We start from the raw sequence: 27,196 nt of genomic DNA, 5'->3' as shown, positions 1-27,196 counted from the left end.
AAGTAAAAATGTTAAATATTGAAACCAGGAAAAAAGCAACTCTTTTTGAAAAAAGTCGAATACGTCTATTATACAAAACAGGGTACAACAAGTAAATAATTGTACATATAAATGTTTTGTTATAATAGCAATAATAAGAAATTACAATCTAAATAAATTACAAGATAAATGATTTGCGACATAATCTGATCAACAACAAAAATACATATGTAGTATATTTTGACATTTTTACAAAAACTGTACTAAAAGCTTTTAAAAAAAATTTGTCACACTGGCAAATAAAAAAATTCAAACTATGTATGGAAAAATAAATTATCAGAAATGCTCTGTTATGTGCGCATAAGCTATGTCAAATATTCCAAGCTCTTCAAATATCGATGACATATAACATAAAATTCGTTCGCATAACACTAACGGGCGGTATGATAGGTAGCGAAATTAATATGTACAACATATTTGAAGCAATTAATATAATAGTGTACCTGTAAAATTTAATTAGTAGCTGAAATATTTCTGTATACAGCCGGGTGTGTTTGGAACTATGTGCGAACGATAAAATTTGCGACCATAAATAATTTCAGTTCGCGCTGTTGAACTTTGGCAGTACTTTATCAACGTTAAATTCTGGTATTTGAACGTACGAATTTCGCTTTATGTTTAACTGAACGCATAAATATGTGTCAGAATTATTAGCGCGCTCTTGTATGGCGAGAGGCGAAAGGCGCTCAATTTTGTATCTGTTGGAAAAATTTAAAGTTATCGTTTGCTATCCACATTATTTTCTACTATTTGTGCCAAACCCGATATAAAAGTTTGAGTTTTGAATTGTACAGTACAAATTGAGTTTATATCATAGACCTTATACATGTGTATAAGTTTATATACATCTACCGAAATTTTGATAATTAATATTGTTAGTTGTATCTTCGATTGCACATAAAGCATAGTCTTAAAAGATTTTTTTTCCCTTTTCAAATTTCTAAATTCTTATGCAAGTTTATTTAATTATAGAAAATTAAATTGAACTTCTTTTTATTATTGTTCATTGCCCTTATAATCTGGTACATTGACTATTTTTAAATTATGCGATAATATATTTTAAATACTTATATTATTATTTGTAATTAATGTATACAGGGCATACAGTTGAAAGTTATTATTATAAATATCAAAATTTTATATGTCTATTTAATATTTATTATAAATTTATATTTATATATATATATATATACATTTATAAATATATTGTACGTTTCAGGGTTCTTGAATGTTTCCTTATTTAGGAACTATTAAAACAATTTTTCATATATTTTCTAATTTTCATTTTTTGAGACTTGTAATTTTGTAACTAGGCACTCGCTGAAAAATCAAATTGTGCTTCAATAAAAATTTCAATTCTAAAATTTACTTCAAGCTTTATATTCTTATACATGAAATATATGTATAGGATAGGGCGGGGCACAAAGGTTCAATTTGACTTTGGGTGGTGACCAAATGAATAACATCGCAATATATAACACATGTCAATCGAACAACTATTGAACTATGTTTAGTAAAATTCCCAGCTAATTTATTTTTGTAGAAAATTGTTTTCTACGCACTTTTATACGCAGTTTTCCAAAGATGCATCACTTGTTTTTTTTCACCACATAAGTGGGGATAAACAGGTCCAATGTTTTATTTTCAATTTTAAAGAAGATTTTTGCAATAATAGCTAAATTACTCAACCAATGCAAAATATATATTTCGTGGGTCAGAGATAACACTATATATAACCTTGATCTGGTATTTTATCAGAAATATTTTTAGCGCAGTTGGAATAACTATTTATTTAATTTATCTCTTTGAAAAAATGCTTTTTTAATCTAACTTACTTTTAATTTTATTTTCATTTTTTACAGGGTAAAGGATTGGTTGGTCTTTTTTACGTGTAAGCTTTTGTCAAAAAAACTGTTCAATCTAATTTAGAATTAACTATCCTTCTTATAAAACAATCAAATTACGTTCACTTAAAAATTATAATAATGTCACGCAAATTAAATAAGACTGCTCACAATCATAAAAAGCTAACAACGAAATAAATAACTTCTGTTATGGATTTTCAAACATTGCTGTCACACGATAGCAACGTTGTGAAAATTAAGATATTATACATCTTCAACCCTCTACTTTCAAATATTGTTATTGAAAAATTCTTAAATTTACTTGTTTTTGAGATATCGTTGGTAAACTTTTTTACCTGCGGACCATAAAGCCCTGCTATACCCTACTTGTCCGTAACGTATAGAATGAGTATTGTCTAATCTTAATATTTTTTATTATCTTTGAATTAACAGTGGATATTTTAAAAAACATGTTATTAACTTGGAAATATGAACACACTTTAATCTTTGCACTATTTATTAAATAATGTTAATGTTACAAACGTGTCGAATCTAGTTTTGTCTCATCATCGATGTAACTTTTTTTTATTTGACTTGGACTCGCTTACTCTAAGTAATTTAGCCACCTACAACATTTTATTTATATATACTCTATACAATCTTCTATATCTTATACAATCTACATATACGTATTATATATACATATATATATATATATATATATATATATATATATGTGTGTGTGTGTGTGTATAATACTATATTATTCTTGATTTTTTATCGTCAATCTCGTTTCAATTACTTTCTTCAATTTGACTTCTTTTTTCATTTAAATCTTCTAATTCTATTCAACTCCTTTCTTTATTACTTTTTTTTGTTTCTTCATTCTTCTTTTAACCTCAGCGAGTTCTAATTTTTTTTCCTAATACAACTCAGCTATTCGAATTCTGTAATTTCTATTCTTACTCCTAATTTTTATTCAAATTCTGCTTAACAAATCCAATTCTATTTAATTTAAAATTAACTATATATATATATATATATATATATATATATATATATATACATATATATTTATTTCTAATTGTAAGTCAATGACAGGATTCGATCCAAAGATCCCTGTCGTCGATATAGTAATTCAGTGAGTAATTTCAAAATTGAGCTCATTGTCATACTAACACATTAACGAATAGATATTTTTATTCAAATTGAAAATAATGGAAATTACATTAAAATAGTTCGTACATGTGTACAATAAATTAGGCAGTTAATTTTAGTCAATTTTAAATTTATTTCCATATTGTCTTCTCTGCCATTGATTTGTGCTACCAACCCCATTCATAACAGATCCGAGTACGGAACATGGGCACCGATATATCCCATATAATACGTCATTGAGAGCTGTCATTTGCCTCACATCGCGTAATATATCCGTAATTTAATTAATGGTTCCTGAATGGGAAAAAAATGAAAATTAATGCAAAGTTTTTCATGTATAAATTTCCGTAGCATGGTTCGCCGTTCCGCCCTGTCGATTGCTTGTTAATCATTTCGCTTTAATTTTATTCGCACGAGGCGCGTCGCGAAAATAAAAAGTAGAGTAAATAATACAATTAATTCGGCGTCATTACATTTTGTGCGAGCAATTAATGCTGTGCGATGCCTCCACAAAGGTTTTTTTTTCAATTTATAATATATAAATCTCGCTAATAGCGTGATACCTTTGAACAATATGATGAACGTGGAATTTGTCACCATATTTGAATAAATGTCATTTATATGTTTCATTTGAATAAATATCATTTACACATTTACACGTTTACACTTACTGAATTACTTGTATCAATTTACAGTGAAATATATAGTATATCAGCTTTTCTATTACGTATATAAATAAGCCTCCAAAATATCAATAAAATGACGTTGATGGTACGAAAGATTTTTTTTAATAATCTTTATCAAGTTACTTTACTAGTGCATAAAATTAAGATATATTGGCAGTTAGTTTATTTAAAACTATGCGTGTAGTGACTGAAGCGATTTATGAATGTTCATTCATATTACAGTTCATACAATTGTATAGTTATTTACATAATATTACAGATTTTTTTTTCTAAATTACTCAATAGATCGACGGGACTTGTTTCAGAGGTCCCGGGTTCGATACCCACTTCGAGCGGCCTGTTATCAGGCAGCAGTGACAACGATTTTTACTTGGAAATATAGATAGCAATATGTTTGCAAGTGAAAACAGCCCCAAACGGCATTGCTGCACCAATTAAATGCATCACTATTACAGCAATTGTAATAATAAAAATTCAGCACTTAGAGATGAGACAACTGTTTGGGTTGCCATCTATAATAAAAACAAATGTAGTTTGTAAGATATTAATCACAACAGCTCATAGAACCCATTAGTTCTGATCGCTGTTCAAATAAATTTGAAAAAAAAAACTCAATAGATACTACTATACAGTACACTTTGAAATATCAGATCAAGGTTATACACAATGTTATCTCGATGAAAAATATACCCATGATTTTTTTTTCAGTTGAATAATATAGCTATTATATCGTAAAAACCATTTAAAATGTCAAATAAGACTTGGGCCTATTAGATAAAAAGGACCACGTGACAATTTTTCACAAAACAGCAAACACATTTCTACAATGATGTATCAGCTGGAAGTTTTACTGGGCATTGTCAGATAGTTGTTTGTTTGATATGTGTTAATTTTTGTGATGTAATTGGTTAGGTTTTCACAATATAATTGCTCAAAGACAAATTGGACTTTTGTGCCCCGCCCTACCCTATTTAATAAAAAAATAATTTAAGTCAGTTATCATTTGAGCAAAATCTAACATCTTTATGAGCATACTTGAAGTATTATTCATATTAAGTGTTTATGACTCAAGTAAATATAAAATATTATTAGCAGTAAAAATATCATAGTTGTTTCATGTATGTTTCATATATTTCAAGCACGCACTCAATTCCATGTACCATATTTATTATTTATATAACTAGATTATACATCAAATTTGTTAATCACAAAGTGAGTGATTTTGATTTATCACATAAAGGGACGTTTGAAAATAATTGCCTGGGTATAATGTCGGATAATATTGCCTGAAATTCAGATATTGTTTCGTTTTCTATTATATGCATATTTTCATATATACATATTAAATACATTTCTATTACAAAAATTACTAAAACATGTATATATTTCAAACACGTGCATCATAACCGTTTCGAATTAATTTTTTTGTCATTACTAATGTTTCAAGGAATAACATATTTATGTTAAAGGAATATAATATATTCCTTGAAGTACATATTATGTACTTGTATATACACATGGTATTCATTTTACATGTTTTCAATCTTACACGGTTTTTGGAAATAACTTGTTTTCAACAAAATTTATTAATTTCGATAATTAATTTTCCTATATCTACAGTAACATTGTTTACTGTCAAAATACAACACTACAAAATATATGTTATAGTTACGATTTTCAGTAAGTACATAGTATATGTCAATAATAAAAATATGTATGTAGTATTTTTATGTTTTATGATCAAAACTAAATTTTATGTGTATATAAGCCAGATGTTTGAAATTCCAAAACAAAGAGCATCATTGTTCTTGACAAGAGCCTGAAATAATATTTATTATTATTGATTATGTCTTGCTTATGAATAAATAAATAAATAAATAAATTTTGATTTTAATTAGTGTTTATATATAATTTATAGCGTACAGTTGTTCAAAGTGGGCAAATAACAGAACTATTTTTACAAGAACTGTAATATATACAAAAATTATAGTTTGGCAAAAGATGAAAGAAAGAAAAAACTAGAGAGTATAAAAAGGGAAAAGTATGTTTAAATAAGCATTATAAAGTATTAGAATAAACTATTTACAATCAAAATTGAAGTTTTGAGCCATATTAAAACAAATATTGAAAAAATCCTATTTTAAATATTGCATTTTCTCTAAAGAGTAAGGATAATGCAATATTTAAAATAGATTTTTTTATATATTTTTTATTATTGAAATAAATCAATATTCTTATAATTTATTAAATGTGTTCGATATTAAGTATATTATAATAAATTTTAACTTCGTTTAATGTTTGCTATTTATCATATTAAAAACTGACAAAAGGAGCTGTTTTATATAGTGATTTTCGTTTAGCACGGTTTTTTTCATATAAAAGTGAATTTTTTGAGTTACACGGTTTTATATGGAATCTATCCTTCATGTAGAGCGGGTTAATATATATATATATATATATATATATATATATGTCTACATACTTTAGAAATACAATTATATTCAATATATGCAACTATCTCCATAATTTCCAATATTACGTCGAATGGATTTAATGAATATTTAATCAATCGCGTTCAATTTACAATTATAGATGACGTGCACCAGTAATCTTATTTTCAATTAGTTACAGCGTAATGGATAGTCTCAAAGCAAAATTGAATTTGTCTCCTATTTACAAACGAGATTGGAAAATAATTGATCCAAACTCTATTTTCAGATTTCTGACACTCTGGTTATCAGGTGCAGCGAACTAATTGTATTTTGTCTGATAATTGTCATTCAAAGTATGAAGTAATTTAGAATATATCAACATGTTAGAAATTTCAAATATAAACCACGATCATGTATAATAGAATCTATATAGGTATTAAACAATTTATTTGATTCAATTTTGTTTGAAAATTATTTTTCTTTATAAACTTTTATAAATTCATGGAAGAAAAATTGTTAAAACATTTGCATTTTCAACTTATGAAGAAAGAAGTTTTATTTTAGACAGAAAATACAATTTGCATTTTTTGTGATTTTTAATTTATCTATTACCCAATATCTATATATTTATTTCTTTATTTTAGGCTATTCTAAATATTATATAAAAAAATTGTAGTTACATTTAAACCATTAAATATTTATCTTTTCTTAGAAAAGGATCGTTTGGAAACCAATTTAATTAACGTAATTAACAGTTAAATGTATAGTTTTGAGATTTTCTAGAATAGTAAATCGATTACTATTAATAATGAATATTATAATTCTTAAAAATTATGAATTCATTATAAATATATCAGTTTTGTGCAGACATCAATTAAACCGATTCTTTTTAATTATCTGACAATTTCGTTCTTGTCTGATTCTGAATACTTGAAAACTTTTTAGTAGATTTTGTTAAGATTGATTAGACTTCAGTGAAAATTTCTCAACCGAGTTCTTCATAATTAACAGATAAAGACATTTTTTTATAAATTAGGAAATATTTTCGAGATCTCAATTCTTGTTAATTAACTCAATCATTTTTGATATTGAGAAATTCATGCATTTAAGGCCAAATGGCATTTTCACATAATTAACTTATTTATTAAATTAATATGAAGAACATGAAATAGAAACGATTTACATATTATCTATCAATTTTAACATATTTATTTCAATAGATCAATTTATGCCATTTGTTCTTTTTAAGTTCTTCATATATGTTTCATGAATATTTCTTGTGAAAATTCTGTAGACAATAGAAAATGTTTTATTTATTTATCGACCATCAGTTTCTATCATATTTATTCTGAAGAAATATATATATCGGTTTGAACAGTAAAATTAACTCATACATTATTTAATAATATATTCATTTTATTTTGTTGTTTTGATAGTAGCAAATTAGCGTTGATTTATATTAAAATGCATGTCTTAAAACCTTTAAATATATTAGTATACACAAATGTTTTTTATAAAGACATAAAAACAAAAAGTGTTTTCAGAGAACTCTTGAAAATACGCTCGTCTTAATATGTTAATTCGGAAGACATATAATTAATGGAAATTTAATTTGAATAAAGTAGAAAATGTTTAAATATGGTATGGTGGGGCACAAAAGTCCAATTTAAATTTAGCTAATTATCCTGTCTAAATCAGATAAAACTAAATAGCAATACATAACGCATATCAAACAAACAACTATCAAACTATTTTCAATAAAATTCCTAATTAAATTTTTTTTTTTACAAATTTTTTAAAGTTTGTTATCTGTATATATTTACTCAGTCTATATAGAGTAAAGCTAGGGGGCAAATAGATGCAATGTTTCAATTTTAAATTCAATGGCATGTTACGAAATAATAGATACATTATGTAATCTATGCAAAATATAAATTTGATGGGCACATTTTTTGCTAAAATCATACCGTATATAATCTTGATCTAGAATTTTGTTAGAAATATACATCAGCAGAGTTGGAATAACTATTAATTTAAAATATCTCTGCTCAAATTGCCTTTTTTAACTTAATTTACTTTTTTCTTATCTTTTACACAATAGGTAAAGTTTTGTGTTGGTCCTTTTTACTCCTCATATATGCAAGCTTTTATAAAGATTATATAAAAAATATGTTAAATTTAACCTAAAAATAACAATACATATCATAAAACAATTAAATATCGTATACTTAAAAATTATATTTAGGTCTCGTAAACTACGTTGTCATAACCAAAAAATTTAAGAATTAAAGTAAATACTATTGTTATGGATTTTCAATCGTTGCCCTATTATCGTCTGAAACTGACGTAGTTTGCCTTCTACTTTCAAATATTGTTAATAGAAAGTATCCATACTTGTTTTTGAAATTTTGGTGATAGACCTTTTACCCTTCTTTTTAAAATTGATTTACGTGTAATACGTAGCTAATAATTTGTTTTTATATAATTGCCAAAACTCATTCAAATCGAATCTTTTTTTATTTGAACAATCAGAACTTAAGGTTTCCATGTGCTGTTTGGATTATTTTAAAGGTAAACCCAATTAAATCCCATAACTATAACCCTTTATCTATGAGAGAGCTCAAACTGAATCTTGAAATAAATATTTTTCTTAAATTAAGAATGATTTGATATAACTATGGAATCATTTGTGCATGGCCACAAATTTCAATTATATCAAATTGTATTAATTAAATTTATATATAACAAATAGCTAATATAGTCTTGTTAAATTCGGATCAAAATGTAATCATACAGTTATTTCGTAATATCTAACTAATTATATGTGTTCTGGTATAAATTTAGTTTACAGTTTGAACTATTGTTAATTATTTAAATTCAATTCACATTATATTCAAATCCTGATTTTATTCAAGGCATTATACGTAATCAGATTAATTTATTCGAATATATATGTATTGTAACAGAAACGTGCACTTAAAATAATACAATTCATATTTTCCTCGTCTGTATACCGACGCGTATATAAACTTGAGGGCTTTTTGTTTTTATTGAACCTTTTTCTCACTTTAAATGGCGCGCCAACAACATGCGCAGCCGGAGATCCGAGTGACTTTTATCAACGTTGCGAAATAAAATTCTCTCTTTATTTTTCTCTCGTATTGCATTTGTCAAATAGTCATTTGCAAACTATTCTAAATATCATTCCGTTTCTTTTATTTAGATAAATGATCAAAAAGATCTTACTCGAACAATCGACGAGAATGTTTTGCAATCGCGTTGCATTCCGAGAATAGCGTTTTCTTTAATAGGTGCTACGTGAATATGGAAATTTCAGTGCAAACAAACAAATAGAAAATAGTTGCTTATAGCAATGTGTCTAAAGGTAAATTGATGGAACTTTTCGTTTTGTAAACAATTTGCAAATTATGTGATAAATATCAAATAGAAAATCAAATTAAAAGTTATTTTTTATTAGCATTTTCGCGGCGAGATTTTTTCCGCAGGTGTATCGTCCGTTGAACTACTGAACGGACGCACATTAAAGATATTTCATGGACGACATCCATGTAATGTGGATGTAATCTCTGAACGGCATTTGTAGCAAAACAGTTAAATAATTGTGATTATCCTAATTAAAACTATTTTATCATAGAAGTTTGATTTAAATTATGAATAATTATTTATTGTTATAATGAAACATAATTTCATACTGAGAAAATATTCAACCCAATTATTTGATATAACCATTCGTTCATAGTGATATGGTTAAATAATTGTGATTTACTTCATTTAAACTGTTTTATTATAGAAGTTTGAAGTAAAGCAGTTTTTATAACATTTATTTTTTCGATGTATAGAAGTGAGTCCCAAAATATAATAAAAACTTCTACGTATAAGATTACAACACTATATAATATGTCATTTTTTTATAACTTTTCCGAGAGAGATTTCTTTATAATTAGCTGATAATTGCAAAATTCTTCTTTCCATTTTAGCTAAAAATCCTGAACCGACTTTGAAAATACGTAAACTGCTCAAAAGATATTGTTTATACTCGTTAGTTTGTGGCAAAGATCAGCCGGGCCGTGTTTTCTGAATTAGTTGTTTTTTTGGCAATTTTGATGAATCTTTATTAAGATGATAGAGCTAATACCTTTAACGATCATTTTAACATATCTATCTCTAAAAATTACTAAATCTCCATTTCTTTTGATAAAGTCTATTACGTACACGTAACGGTAAGTTCTTGCAATCTGCCGTAATACATGTCACTTACACCTAGTTCTCACAGTTTTTAAAGAATTTCTTGTAATATTTTTTGAACAGCAAAGTAATACAATTTTCATAAGCTTTTTGGAAGATCATAAAATGCACATGATTCTTACAAAAAACATGAGTAGACATGCAAATATGAGTAAATAACATAACGTCTCTAATGAGTGATTCACAAATAAAGAGAAATAAATACAAATTAAATTAATACAGATTAGATTGAATCTGTCGGATCGTAATTTCTTTTGAGTAACTTCACTATTGGAAAATTACGCAAGGCAACTGTTTTTGGTATCATCTTTTAGGAATGGAATGTCCAAATCATTATAAGTTATATATATATATATATATATATATATATGTATATATATATATATTTATAATTTTATTTGAACAGCAATCAGAACTAATGGGTCCTATGAGCTGTTGTGAGTAAGATCTTACAAACTACGTTTGTTTTATTACAGATGGTAACCCAAACAGTTGTCACATCTCTGTATGATAAATTTTTATTACAATCTCTGTAATAGGGCAAGTATGGTGCAACAATGTCGGGTGAGGGCTATTTTCACTTGGAAACATATTGCTATCTATATTTCCAAGTGAAAATCGTTGTCAATGTTGCCTGACAACAGGCTGCTCGAAGTTGGTATCGAACCCGGGACCTTTGAAACAAGTCCCGTCGCTCTTAACCGCTTACTTACGGGCGAGCCTAAGTTATATAATTAGAAATATACTAGTGAGCAATAGTAATGGTTCTGAAAGTTTTGAATTGTAGTCTCTGCATTGGTACAATATAGGACTTACTGGCACATGCCCAAAGATCAATACCGTAGGACCATGTGGATTTAAGAATAGTTTATTACTGAAAGACTTTATTTTCTAGAGATAGCCTAGAAAACTATCTAAGAATTCTACCAAGAAGCCAAAAAAAATCTAGCGTGACTGGATATTTAAAGGTAACTGATAATTTTTTGTAAAGAGAAATCAAAAAGCATAAAGTCTAAAAGAGAATTCCACATTTTACTAATAATATTTAACGAAATTAGAGTTACATTACATTTATAGTTAGAATCTAGAATTAGCAAGTTATAATTGGCTACATTTTAACGTTTTTTAAAAGCGATAAAAAGTTACCTTCCAAAAATGTACCCATCGCCTTTTAACATTTAAACGTCATTCTTCAATCCATCTTACTTATTATACTTCAAGCTCGTAACTAATAATTACAGCATGTCTTGTTAGTTCAATTAAACACCTTAATTGCAACTTGTGTGAACATGTGATGATATAATATTTGTACGGTGTATAGTTTAGTTAGAGAACGATCAATATCCGTTGCAATACAAATCACTATGTTGACTTTAAACTACATCCCAGGCCCATTGTCTAGGTTGCTTCATCCCACTTGTAGGAGACGCAAACAATCAGTGCACGATGTTCATGTTTCCTTGTACCTATAACATAAGGGAAACCGGGGGATGATTGAACACGATTACGCTTTTTGCTTAAAGGCAAACATCGGCTGAAATTGATGGAATTTTATGATAACTCGTAAAAGAATCACGTGGTAAAAATAACTTAGTACTTCAGGTTGTAATTTACTAATTCCATATTACTGATCAAGTGCAAAATATCGGCGGATACTTGTACATAAATTTTAATTCAAAATGCAAGTCATATATAAGAGTACAATGAATAACATATAGAGTTAAAGCGGTGCTTAAATGTCCGCAGCTAAAAAGGTCCACCACCGATATGTCAAAAACAAGTAATGTTAAAAAAATTTGAACAACAATATTTGAAAGTTTTTTCCTTATTATTTTTAATTATTTCGCAAGGCCAATCTGAACACTTGGTTCAATGAGGTTATTTGCTGTTAGGTACATGGCGTTTAGAAATTTCTCTATTGAGGAATTTCCTTACATAAATCTATTGATAGTCATTTTATTAGATCTTGCGGCCACTTTCCTTTCAGTCTTCTGATTTTTTTATTGGTGTGTTTGGATGGTATTTGCTCTTTTGATGATATTTCATAATATTTGAAAGTAGGGGGGAAAAGGTGTATAATTGCCCGCTGTCGATGTCGCTATCGGAATAAACGGCAATGTTTAAAAATTTATAACAAAAGTATTTTCATTGTTGTTAGTTTTTTTAGTTGTAAGCACTGTTCTTTAGTTTTCGAGAACTTTGGTCCCCTGCTGGGTACATATATTAAAATCTAAAAAATATAAAAATTACGAAATAGTAATCTTAAATTTTATAAAATAATATAGACGATAATTAAATGAATGTTGTGACAAGAAGTGCACAACATTAGGCAATACAATAAGAAATATATAAATAATATATTAAAAATAATAATGTTTAATAGAATATATTGACATTGTAAATAGTATCATAACATTATTTACTATGAATTCTCTTATATATTATCAATAAATTATGGGCATTTAATCTAAATTTAATCATATCATTCATATCAAATAATTCAGTTGAATATTTTCTCAAATTAATACGAAATTATATGTTTCAGTATAACAATATATAATTATTCATAATTTGAATAATATCAATATTAGATTTTGAGTATTTTAACGGTATTCTTATTGGAATGAGTTTATTCAAAAAAAAATGTTTTTATAATTATCCATATCGTTACCGTATGATTACCCTATGATTCTGTGAACTATTCACGAATAACAGTCTATGAATGCTCATCTATAATTAATTGTCGATTGTCAATCGATATTGGTGTTCATTGATATCATTTTGAAATATGATCCGACAGACACTGAAATATAAACAACCGTTAATACTCTCACACAAAAAATATGCACGTCAAACATCGAACATCAATTCATTTGAAAACACATATACGAGTATGTCATATGTCGGAATCGAGCTAATAATTTTCCGTGTGACCACCATGGACATTTCATAATTTATTTTAGCATTTTATCCACGTATCATGCTACGTATTTCAAGTAGATTTATGATTTCGATCTACTACATTCGTTTAATCCCAATGGGTGAAATTAGTTTTACGATTATTTCTTGCAAAATTTATATTTTTATCTCAAATTTCATCATGTTTTAGTTTTATAGGGTTTTTCATTTCACATATTTTAAAATATTGTTTGTTCTATTCACAATTTTGACAGAAGTAATTTGCATATAAATTGTTGGAGCGTTTTATATATCGCTTTGTTTTAATGAAATGTATTCCACAATGTTTACTCACAATAATTTTATAAAATAATGTAGTATATCAAAGTACTCATGTTTATTGGATTACTTTTATTATAAAATCGTATGTTATTTACATGCAACATTACAATAATAACATAATATGAAAATTATATTATACTGACAATAACAATTTAAAGCTTGCATGTATTCATATAAAAATATATTTCTTTCTTAAAAGATAGCAAATTAGTACTCGTATTTACATGCTGAAATAAATGAAATTTAATGTTATTACCGCTGAAAATTGAAATTCGCTATTCCAGTACGAAGACTTTTTAAATTTGCTATTTTAACTTATACTTTTAGTTCATAATAGTTTAAATTTTGTATTATCATATTTTAACTTATAAATATCATCCTATTTTTGAAATACTTAACATTAAGTTATTTGAACTATTATATAATTCATATTATATAATCATATTATATAATAAAACATCATATAATGCCAAAAATATAATTTTGAATATTGAAAACTTTTAATCATAACAAATGAAAGCTTTTTTTTCTTCGACATTTTTTTCACATTTACGGCTTTTCTGTGGTAAGAGTTTTAGTTTTGAAATCTAAGGATTCAGATTCTGTACCAACTTCGGGCAGCCTTATATGAAGCATTAGTGATTCAGATTAACTCTGTGAACAATGATCATAACTTGATGTTATATTAGATGTTGTGAAGAATTTCTCATAAACTCGAACCCGATCAATTGTTCCATCTCTATGTGATATTTTTACAATTTCTGTAATGCTGAAGAAAGTTTTATTGGTGCACCAATAAATTGGCATTAGGCTATTCTCTTTTGGAAACATATTCCTATCTATATTTTTAATTAAAATCGATTGTCACTACTTGGTGATTAAAATCCCATCTCTCTAACCACTTACATACGAGCGAGGACAGGTTTACTCTTGAAAATATAGAACTAAAATAATCAGTGTTCGAGAAAAACCAATAATGAAAATATATATAGATAGATCATCCTTTATGTTTTCTTCTAAAAGACCAACGCTTTTGATGAATATCCGAGCAATCGCTCATAAATCTCTGACTCCTGCTTATCATACTTAAATTATTATTATTATTATACTGCTTCTAATTATTGTTATGTTAACAATTAAGGATAAGTTATAGTAATCTCAAAATAATTGAAAATGAAAATCTTTGCATATCCTTATGTTTCAAAAGTTTCTGATCATTCTGGCATACCTTAGAAAAAATTTATGTGTGTGTGTGTGTATGCATAATGTTTAGATACAATTTTCATGCCCGATTTCAAGCACGGATCAACCAATTTGAAATATTTAAAAAGCAGTCGATTCGTATTGATAGGGAGGCCTGCTGATTAGTTTTTGGTGAAAATCGGCACAGCCGTTTCGGAGATAAGCAAACAGTGCAGAAGACAGAAATTGAGTTTTTGCGAGAACAAAGCATCCGATTTGAAAGATTCAGAAAACATTCAGTTTGTAATGATGAGTAAACGTGGTCATTATATTAGTTTTTGGCAAAGACAGACACAACTGTTCATAGATAAGAAGCTAAAAGAGAACAAAGCTTTTTTAATTTTTATTTAATATCAAAAATGATTCGTATTAATTTTAATTCTAGCCAAACTCTAAAACTCCCTTATATACTTTAAATAAATAATTTTAACTTTGCAATTTAATTTAATTCTAACTCCGCTTCATCAAGTTTTTTCAAATATTATAAAGCTTATAAATGGGACGGTGAACTTTATAATATAAACATCGTCGTTCAATTTATAAGCTCTTATATTTTGTATATAAAATACGAATAATGAATGTTATAGTATTTATAATAATATATTTGAAATCATTTAATATTCCTCGAATACTTTATTACGATACGGAAAGTTCCAGCAATTTGCCCGATGCCATGCACAGTTTTTTCATTATATTTACTTGTTGATAAAATTGTGGTACATACCAATTTAATGTGTGTTCGAGTACTACCGATTAAGTCTTGTTACATTTAAATTCGCTCACAAGCAATTTTGTTGATTTGGATCACAAATTATATTTCAAGTATCCCATCAGTTGCAAAACCCCGTCGAAAACGTAATTATCGCCCTTTATGTTCCTATAGAAGATATTTTGGCAAATTTTCAATAGTGACGGTTCCCCCGTCGCGCATAGTTATATTTCAAAAGCGTTGAACGTTGAAGAGCAAGCAACTGATTCTGTCACACGAGGACAACTTGTGTGACAACTCTGTGTCAACAGTATTGTGAGACGTGCTCAAACCGCGCTATGTGCCCAATAAGCAGTTGCCTAACTCGCGAAGAGTTACCAAGTGTCATCCAAGGATTTCAATTGATATTGTGCATTGTTTAGGAAAGACAATTAAGATTTAATAAGATTTAATCAGGCATTTTAATTTTGACTAATTTCCAACTTTAACTTTAACAAAAATATTATGCCCCTCCCGCTTTACTCTCTTTCTAAAACTTAAAAGTAGTTTTATTTTCTTAAAAAATATAAGAGATAAATTTTAGAAAGTAATCTACGTAACGTTTGTTTTGCCAATGCCAATCATTAATTATTTACTCGTGTTGATTAGTTTTTGACAAAGCCAGATTGGGCCGTTCCGAAACTACGGCGTAAAAAGCGCCTAAAATGGTAATTCAGTTTTTGGGAAAACAAAGTGTCCCATTTGAATGATACAAAAAATATTTTAAGGTAATTATTTAAAGGCAAGTTCAGCAGTTTCGGAGATCTAATAAAAAAGAAAAAAAAACTGCCATTCGGCGGTCAAAAATTAGCATTAACCCTTTGCACTCGGGTGACGCCGCTCCTGCGGCAAAATTCATATAAATCTCGGAACTCGCGAGTGGAAAGCACATCAAATTATCAGACATTTTATAGAGAATTTAATAATAAGTACAAATTTCGTTTAATTCTGTGGGTGGTTCTTTAGTATCAATGTTCATTAGTATTTTGTCTTTAAAGTTGATACGCAGCGCTATTATTTATGAAAAAAAGTTCAAAATAGAAAAAAATCTAATTTTTCAAAAAAGTTATTTTGTTCAAAAATTTCAACATTTTCAAAAATCTATTTGTTTCCAAGTTTCCAAAGAATTTAGAAGCTTTTTTAAAAATCTAAATTATCGGTATGGGAAGTTTCAGCAATTTGCTTTAAGGCACGATGCCCACTGGTTTATTATTCAGCTTGGCTAGGCATTCTAATACTCAATTCATGAAAATATGCATGTATGAAATTATTAGACAAAATGTAAACGCAACTCGATATTTTTGAAGATGGATTTTCCACGAAGTTTTGTGAATGGAATTGATTAATGTAAACAATTCAAGCATAATTATTAGTATAACTAAGTGTAAGACACAGTTTTTTTTAGTCCAAGGTAAAAAAAAATCCCGATATGTGTATACATATATTCGACTTGATCAATTTAAGTCGAATTAAGATTTAGCTAGTTTTAAACTGTCACAATAGAATTTTGAAATTTCGAAACGTTCCATCATTTCAAACTTTGTTGATTTTTTATAATTTAAAAACTGTTCGTAGGCATGTATTATTTCTGAATATTGCGTTAGAACTTCATTATTATCAAATGTTTCATCAAAATCGAAAAAAAATTTTGTTCAACAATTAAGTAAAAAAAATGAATTTTAAATTTTCAAAATTGGTTCAGATTTTTTTGCAAAAACATGGACAAAAACCAAGAAATTTCTTTGCTAATTCTAAAGAAATGATTTTCGATTATCTAGTAGAACTGGTCAACTAGTCTCTTAATTGAGTTTCAATCTGCTTTTAAATTTTCAAATTTTGGCACACATAAACACGCACTTGAATTGTCGAGAAAACATAAAATTAGTGTCTTGGATTTTCTGGCGAAAACATAAGCTTCTCTTTTGGGAATTTTCTTTCTTTCTTCTTTTTTGGGAATTTATATTTACAATTCATATGCAATGAAGCATTGATCGATACCAATATAAAATAGGAAACATACTCAAAAAATGCAATACCATATTGAACAAATCTTTGACTGCATAATATGTTTACATTTTATCCACCAGTCTTGCTGTGACATTGCTCAAAAATATTTAAATTTATCAATAATTTCAGAAACAAAATTTTTGGATTATAATTATATATTCAAATTTATATATACGTATTTATTTATATATATATAAAAGTATTCATAAATATAGCTTGTATAGAGAAACTCTAGCAAATATTAATATCTGTTTGATGTTCCTATGTATATGATCTTGTATTTCATATACGAAAATAATTACATCAGGATACCATACTTGGTCTTCTTTGACTTGACAGAATATTGTTCATAAACATTCTAATTTTATATTATTAGCTTCCCTCTGTGTCTGTATTATGTATCCGTATGAAATACATTAAACCAGATATGAATATGTAATCGATATTTATGTGTTTGATGTCAACACGAGATCTTGTTTTCCTTCCCAGGGAAATATGGATATTTTATACAGAATCGATGGTAATACAAATGTAATTATATGTAGTCATATTTTTCTCAAATATGCTCATATCATCATCATATGTATGCACATAGAAATATGTCGCGAATATTCTCTGGCTGGTAGATTCATATCATTTTTTTGGTATAGGAATTGTTGATTGCGTTTTTATTTATCTATGTTTATGAATGCTTGCTGTCTATATAAATTTAAGTATTTAGTAAAATAAATAACTACTAAAATACCATCTCGTAATTTTTTCCTTTATACAATAAATAATTTTATAGAAGTGGTTAATACTAAAACAATAGATCTAATGCAACTATCACCGGCATATTTATTTACCAACGAATTATTAATATCAAAATAATATATGAATATATGTGTTTTATTCCACTTTTATTCCCAATTTTGTTATTATGTTTAATTACATTTTAAAATACGAATATTGAACATGATATTTTTGATATGATTCATTTCATATATCAGTTTATATTGTTAGACATTTATTTACATTATTATTCATTTCATAATAAGCAAGTGAAATATCATTAAAATTTATTCTGAATATTCAATGCTTTTATTCTATATTAAATAATCGTGATTTGAATAATTACTCAAAATAGCTAAAATATGAAGTCAAAATTAATATATTTGCTTTTTATAATGTTCAATGAAACTCTGTTCAAATATATAACAATATTGATTTTATAAGCAATATTTTTATCGAGGTGAAAATATTCATACTGTGTTTTATTAAATTAACATACAGCAAAATTAAATATGTTTCTTCAACATTTTTGCTCTTTGTGTACCTCTTTATTATATTTTAATGAATTATAAAGTTTTCTCTGATAAAGGAATTAAGAGTGATTGTTTGATTGATAACAATATTTACTCGTTACTTAATTCATGGAATTATGAACTTAACTCGAGAAGGAATAAAAAAATACTATCATTAGTAACATTCTCTTTCGATATTAGTTTTTTTGGTTGCGAGCACTGTTGCCTATTTTACGAGATCTCAATATAATTTTAGTATATTTTATTTAATTGTTTTATAATATGTATTGTGAATTTCAAGTTAGATTCTACAGTTCTTTTTATATAATTTCTATAAACCATAAAAGCTTACATTTTGTTGGAGTAAAAAGAACCAACTAAATTTTTACTCTGGCAAGGTGTAAACAATAAATAATAGCAAATAAAGAAGTGAAATAAGTTTAAAAAAGCAATTTTATTGAAAATAAATTAAATAAGTAGTTATTCCAGCTCTGCTGATGAATATTTTTAATGAAATACTAAATTAAAGTTATATGCAGTTGTATATTATCTCTGTAAAAAATGTAGCCATGAAATTGATATTTTGCATTGTTTGAATAACGTAGCTATTATATCGTAAATTCCTTTAAAATTAAAAATGAGACATTGAATCCGGTGCCCGCCTGACCGTCCCGTTTTACCCCGCCTATAAGGTAGAAAGGTCCAGATGACAAATTTTTGAAATACAGCAAAAAAGCCATTTTTACAATGATGAGTTAGCTGAGATTTTTACTGAACGTAGTCAGATGGTATATGTGTTATTTGTTGTGATATAATTGTTTGATTTTCACAAAACAATTGTTCAATGTCAAATTGGAACTTAGTGCCCCTCCCTACCCTATAGGTTTAGTACATCGGCGGAATTATTTATTAGAAGCGTTGGAATTACTATTAATTCAATTTATTTTTTATGATCTTTTTTTGCACTTACTATACTTTTTATTTACTATTTTCTAAGGTTTCATTTGGTTCTCTTTAACCCAACCACATATAACTTACTATACTTTTTATTTACTATTTTCTAAGATTTCATTTGGTCCTCTTTAACTCAACCACATATATGCTTTTATAGAGATTATATAAAAAAAACTATTTAATCGAACATAAAGATAATAATACATATTATAAAACAATTAAATAGTGTATACTTAAAAATTATATTTAGGTAACAACACTTCTCAAAACTTAAAAAACTAACTTCAAAAAATACTGTCGTTAAATTTTTTACAGTGCGACTATTCATCCCGTGATATCGATGTCGACCAATTTAAGGTAATGACTGGTTGCGTATAATTTGCCCTCTACTTTGAAATAGTATCGTTAAAAATACCATCCTTTACTTGTTTTTGACATAATGGTGTTGGAACGTTTTACCCGCAGACCTATAAGCCTCACTATAACTTATGTGCCAGTGCGTGTATATATATATATATATATATATATATATATATATACATTAGTTCAATCTGTAATACTAGTGGTGCAATAAACATTATTCATTGGCAATAAACATATGCAAAGCTGCAATGCAAATATTATGTGCCTATATGTTTCTGCTGCATAGTTTTCGTTCAATTTGCCACATATTCTAACTCAAATATATTGAGCAAAGGCATTTGAAATTACGCAAATATGATCAATATCCGTGTTACGGTACAATAGTAGGCAAACAGATTACGTATTACACTAATACTTAACACTGGCATACGATTTTGATTTTCATAGTAAATCTATTTTCAATAGAAATTGTTCCCGATAGCATTTAACAATCAATCGACAGTGACGCAAGTAAAAGCAACAATTTTCGAAATCAATTCTACGCGCGATGTGGAATTGATTTCGTGAAACCCGCGATGTGGAATTTTTTTCATTAGAATCTCTGATGAAAATTTTTACGGAACAAATGCAACATACCATTTCAATTATTTTTCAATTCATTCATATTTCCAAACTCAGGCAAATGGAATTTGTTTGATGGTTCAGAAATATTTCAATTTTAATTACATTCCAGTTATTTTTAATTTCTATGAAATAGACATTCTCTTCACTGTTAAAATTTGAAAATGGTTCTTGAAGCTGCGTTGTAATTCCAATGTAGCGCCTGTAGTAGAAACGGTTTCCAGAAAATTAAACTTTGAGATAAAGGGCACATTTTCTTTATTCATATACCAATTGTTGGAGAGCATTTGATTTTTTGTGTTTTGGGTTAATTTAGCACTTCTTATTTTTTTAAATTTTCATTATATGTTTAAGAAATCTTTTGCTAGTTGTCTAGAAACTTGTCTATATAGATTTTTTTTCATTCTTTATTTTATTTACAACTGTCCAGTTAAAGACATTTAGTAAATTTGGGGAACTTACAATTTTCAGCCGTAAATGGACATTGTATACTACAGTGACATGTTGGAAAAACAGCTCAGTAGTTGTTTTTCCGTTAGTTATAATATTAACAATATTTTAATGATAATTATGTAAACTTAACTATTTTCTTAATTTCTCATAAATAATAACAAAGATATTTCTATATTTATCAGGAAAGTTGATGACTTAAAGCAAGTGCCGATTTTCTCTTCAATCTACGTCGATAGTTTTCTGTTATTAAGTATTCTATATAGATAAAAACAAAAACGTTTTTTATACAGATATCGATTCATTTTCACGGCATTATATATAATATATATATATATATATATATATATATATATATATAATTGATTTATTTTTTTATTTGTTTTTTTTTTGTTATTACATCCCGTTTATTATAATACCTAACCTAAATTTAGACATAATTTAGTTCAATATTAAAAGGTAAAGCCCCGGGCTTTTCTTTTAAAATTCGATGTTATTTATCAAATTAATTACTCAATGTCTTTCTATAAAGGCAGATTGTAATTTATAAGAAAAAATAGAAACATATCTTGTTTATTCTTTTTCACTAGCATGATTACTTTTAAATTATTCTGTTCAATGTGGATTTTGTATTTTTACTATATATTTGCCTGTTTTATCCACTAAAAAGAGAAAATAAGGACTCAAGAACAAAATTTACTTTTTCTTTCTATTATTTGGATGAATATCAGCTCAAACTTTTTCATTTCTATTTTCATATATTTCACCATTTATATTCATTACTAATGTAAAAACCAATTCATTAGAAATATACTTATGTATACATAAAATAATTGTGGTTATTCATTAATTTGTAATGAATCATACGACTACATCAGAATATAATTGCTTTTTCCAATTTAATATTAGTTTCATGATAATTCTTTTGCTCAGTTTCTAGGAATTCATCTTATGTGAAGGACATATAAACCTTGGGTATATTTCAAATATATGCACATTTCTAGAATTACTTCTATTTGCTGAGAAAGTTAAATAAACATACTGTAGTTAATATTAAATCTTTTAATCTTATAAGTAATTAGATCTTTAAAATAAATAAGTTAAATTTGTATATATTGACTATCACATTCATCATTTAATACGTTTACTCAACAATTTTCATTGATTTATCCCGGAAATATAAGTTTGAATGTGTCCTGCGAATTTAGGCTCTGATGTCTTTTCAATGACTTGCTTAACACTACTAAATTTTAATGATGTAGTAAAATGCTGCCGCCCGCAAACTCATTAACGTCCATTCCCAATTTCCCATCTTTGTTCAAATGGTCTTTCCACAACTTATTCCGCGCACTCATGAACAAGATCATAAAGCTGCGTCATTCGCAAAAATGCCATCATTATGCTGCGTGTCTTTACTAGGTCTACTTTCCAAAGCAAAAAATACTTGATGGAATTCCCTTTTCCCTAAAGGTTTTATCGAAACCAACATCTTATAGACATCGCTGTACTTGTTTTTGCTTTTAGTCCATAAAAAACGTAATTCGATGACTCATATTATTGATAGGTTATTTAAAAATGAACTTTTGTGTTGATCTGTAACAGTCTTATGTATATAATTTTAAATTAAATGAGATTGCAATAATTGAAATTGAGATTGAGATTCCAATTTATATTTTTAACCAAAGTGTATGCTATAGAAATCGTAAAAAACGAAAATTAAATTTTATTATCAAAAATGATCATTGCGCATATAAAAATCAAATTATCAGCTATTTTAAAGATTTTCAGTAATAAGTACTAATTGAAGGTTTCACGCTAAAAATTTTAATTTTCAAAGTTCAATTTAGAAAATTTTAAATTTCTGTTTTCAAATTTGTTGCAAAAAGTCATTTTTTATCTTATTTTATCTCATAAGGTCCTCGAATGCCTTTATTTTATCCCGACACAGTCAAGTTAAATTTTAATCATGTTCGTAGAATACGCTCGTTGCCTTGATACTTGACTGTACTGATAATAATCAATTTCAAAATAGTTAAAACAATTAGTATGACTTTCATCAATTTTCATTCATTATTGGTTGTTTTTATTCATCAAATGTCTAATTGTAATTTCCCAATTTGCCTTAAGGCATATAAAACCATGCATCACTAGTTATATTTTAAAGTTTAAATAAGATTTTGTATTTAGTTTTTAATTATAATATTTATTGATTCGTCATTTATAATTATTATAATTATAATTATATTATTATAATTATTCATTCATTAAAACGTCATTTAAAATTCGAATATTTTAAATAAAATTACAATTTTGAACAAGAAATGTATCAGCACTAAATTTTACTCAATCCATCTTCTCAAGCAAATTGAGTAAATTTTACTTACTCAGTATCTTTTTTAACATTTAATTTTGAAATATAATTTAAATCAAAAATATTGGAACTTTTCCAATGTGTTCCACTAAATTGATTTTAACAATATTTGCAATACTAGAAGAAAAAACAATAGTCTTTGAACAAAGCTAATGAGAAAGTGGTTCAACTAAATGCATTACTCGAGCACATCAGTTGAAAAATTATTTTATCATTTTTAGCTAATAATAATAAGTGCTTATTTGTAATAATATATATATATATATATATATATATATATATATTTTTTTAATTACAATATTTATTACAACAGTTAAATAATTAACATCTAGCAATGATGATAATTAATAACATAAATTTAAATAAATAAGAGTGCAAAGGATAGAATTTACATTAAAATAATATCCGTAGTATGATGATTTAATATAAAATAAAAGCAAATAATAATAAAAATAATATAAATAAAATTTCTGAATAATAAAATAATACTAGAAAAACAATAGAATATAACAAAATAACAATATTATAAATAATAAGATAATAATAATAATAATAATAATAATAATAATAATATTTTTATTAATGTTAGTGTTTACAAATGGCTATTTATGAGATCATTGGGAATTTTTCGTTTTAGCCTGGTTGGGCGCACTTCTGAGAATACTTTTTGTGCCAAGAAATTTGGGTGTTCGTCAATTCTTTTTTTATAGTTGTCTGTTTTTTTGTTGAATTACTTCATTTACTGTCATCATGTTGCTGTCCTGGTGAATCAACCAGCTGGGAACGTACCTGAGTGCGTTCAGTGCCTGCCGTATGATCTTGTTCTGCACTCGCTGAATAATCTGCATATTGTTTTTTTTGACGGTGCCCCATAGTTGAATCCCATAAGACCACACTGGTTTGAAAATACATTTGTAAATAATTAGTTTGTTGTTTGTCGACAGTTCGGATCGTCATAAATGATTGTAATTTATTGTTCTACATAATATGGTTTAGGCTAATATGAGTAGAATCACGCGTTTTTTTCTATAAATTTTATGGTGACATCAAAAAGTGAGTTTGAAAGAAGAGGCTACTTTGGCATATTTTCAATGATATCTCGGCCATAAGATGAGGTACAAAGATGAAAATTGGTATATTGCATTAAGGCAAACCTTTAAAATAGTGTAAAAATCATTTGAATACCAAAGAGGGCCGATTTTCTGTGCCAATGCGCCCATACCAGTATTTGAATTATTGTTTATATTACCAGTATTTGAATTATTGCTTTTGTTTAATCTTTTCAACAAGGCATTTGTTAATGCTATCCAGAACATACTACCATTTGCTATCATTAGCAATAATTATTAATAAAACATAGAAATACTTAAATTCTGATTCTCAACAGGTACCTATAAGCTAATTAGTATTACTTTATATACTTGTAAAATACATAATTAATTAGTAAATTACCTGAACGTGTTATGAGTCGCCGTATTATCATTATACCTTATCTTAACCGTCTTGTCTTTCCTCAGGGGCTGTGGGCGGTGACGGCGGTGACGATGGCGACGATAAGGAGAAGGAGGAGGAGGCCGAGCGCGAGCGACAAGAAGCGATCCGCGAGGCCGAGGAACGGCGCAAAGAGAAGCATCGTAAGATGGAAGAAGAACGCGAGAAGATGCGCCAAGAAATCAGAGACAAGGTAAGTTACTCAGGTGGTGATAGATAGGAAGATAGAGTTATTATTATGCACTTTGATATACATGGTTTTATATGTTCTCTATCTGCATTGCATTTATTTTGCTATTATTAAGTTGACCATACGTCCCGGATTGGCCGGGACTGACCCGGATTTCACTTCTTGTCCTGGATTTGTCTAAAAGCAATATTTGTCTAAAAGTATAGGTTTACATTGAGCCATCACAATTACTTGATAATAAAATTACAACTTTCAAATCAAATATTTCAAAATCAATATCATATCATTATGCACATTGATATATATGGCTTTATATGTGTTTTATCCAAAGTACCAATATCAATATTGCTTAACATCACAGCATTTATTTTGCTATTATTAAGGTGACCACACGTCCCGGGTTGGCCGGGACAGTCCCGGAATTCCACCTCTTGTTCTGAGTTTTTCTAAAAGCAATATTTGTCCCGGATTTAGATATTTGTTTCGGAATGTCCTGGGTTTTCTAGAAGTATAGTTTTAGATTGTTTTTCCGCAATTACTTGGTAATAAAATTACAACTTTCCATCTAATATCTCAAAATGATATATAAAACGAGTGTGCTTATATGAAACAATACGTTATGAATGAGAAAATTGGCGATAACAAAGTCGGGTTAAAATTAAAGTGACCATACGTCCGGTTTGGCCGGGATATTCCCGAATTTTAACCTTGTGTCCCGGGTTATTTCAAATGTAATATTTGTTCCTGATTTAGATCTTTTGTCCCGGATTGTCCTGATTTTTTGAAAATTAATAGGTAAATTAACAAAAGTTATGAAAACAAATGAACAAGTACTATTTTTCCAAATTAATTATGAAAAAAGTGATATAGAATTTTATACAAGACTTAAAAGCGAGAGAAATATAAAATGAAGATCGAAAAATATAAGATATAATATCATATCATAGATAAAAAAGTATTACATATAATCGAATAATAAAGTTCTTACTAAGAGTCCGCAACTCTGATAAAAAAATATTCATATAAAAAACTACTTTTTTATTGTATCCTTAAAAATAGCATATGCTATTTTAAACCCCCCCCCCCTCCACCCGTCCCAGGTTAGCATATCTAAATATTGCAGTCCTGGTTTTGAATTTTGAACATAAATTTTTAATTTTATTTTAACCTTCGGACTATCTGACACATGTTCTAATTTTTAATAAGTTAATTATAAAGAAAATTAAACAGAATTTATGCAATGTTTAAAGGCAAAAAACGTATATATCGAAAAATAATAGATAATAATAAACAACATATAGTGAAATAATAAAGTTCTTACTAAAAGTCAGTACATAGTTCTTATTTAAACTAGTTAAAAGTGACATTTTATCTTAAGGCAAGTTGCAAAAACTTACAGTTTGATTATTGCAAGAAAATAAACAAAAAATTTACCAAAAACTCTTTAAGTCGGAAGCTTTTTAGGGCACTTTGTACTGCTTCATATTTAACTAATTGCTTATTATATAGTTAACTCAAATATAATAATATATACTCAATTATTTACAATGTTACTGAAAATATCAAGCACAATTCACACATAAATATAATAATTTAATAAATGTTTAATTTATCTTAGGTTTTATTTAATTTTATTCATTACTCTATACAAATAAAACTATCAGTTACACTTTTAATTATAAGGATTTCAAATACAACAATTTTAAATCTCTTTTATAAGATAACTCCATTAAATCTTTTTTAGAAGCTCTGCGCAAGCTTTCTTTCACTCAAAAATGTGTTTACCTCTTTTTATTTTACCATGAACTTTT

The 27,196-nt window shown here is 27.2% G+C and overlaps 1 protein-coding gene across 3 annotated transcripts in view; it reads left to right on the top strand.

Moving 5' to 3' along the window:
* LOC113378721 (complexin) overlaps positions 1-27,196 on the top strand; it is a 548,906-nt gene that overhangs the window by 490,835 nt on the left and 30,875 nt on the right. For all 3 annotated transcript variants that reach the window (XM_026619288.1, XM_026619289.1, XM_026619290.1), the window contains one exon: positions 25,222-25,388. In XM_026619288.1, the coding sequence (XP_026475073.1) occupies positions 25,222-25,388 (167 nt within the window). The remainder of the gene's footprint in view (positions 1-25,221; positions 25,389-27,196) is intronic.

Source organism: Ctenocephalides felis, unplaced genomic scaffold (genome assembly GCF_003426905.1).
Source record: "Ctenocephalides felis isolate EL2017-DRISC unplaced genomic scaffold, ASM342690v1 CF-g0.4_SCAFFOLD_01886, whole genome shotgun sequence".
Taxonomy (NCBI): domain Eukaryota; kingdom Metazoa; phylum Arthropoda; class Insecta; order Siphonaptera; family Pulicidae; genus Ctenocephalides; species Ctenocephalides felis.
This window is presented reverse-complemented; position numbering and strand designations above follow the sequence as displayed.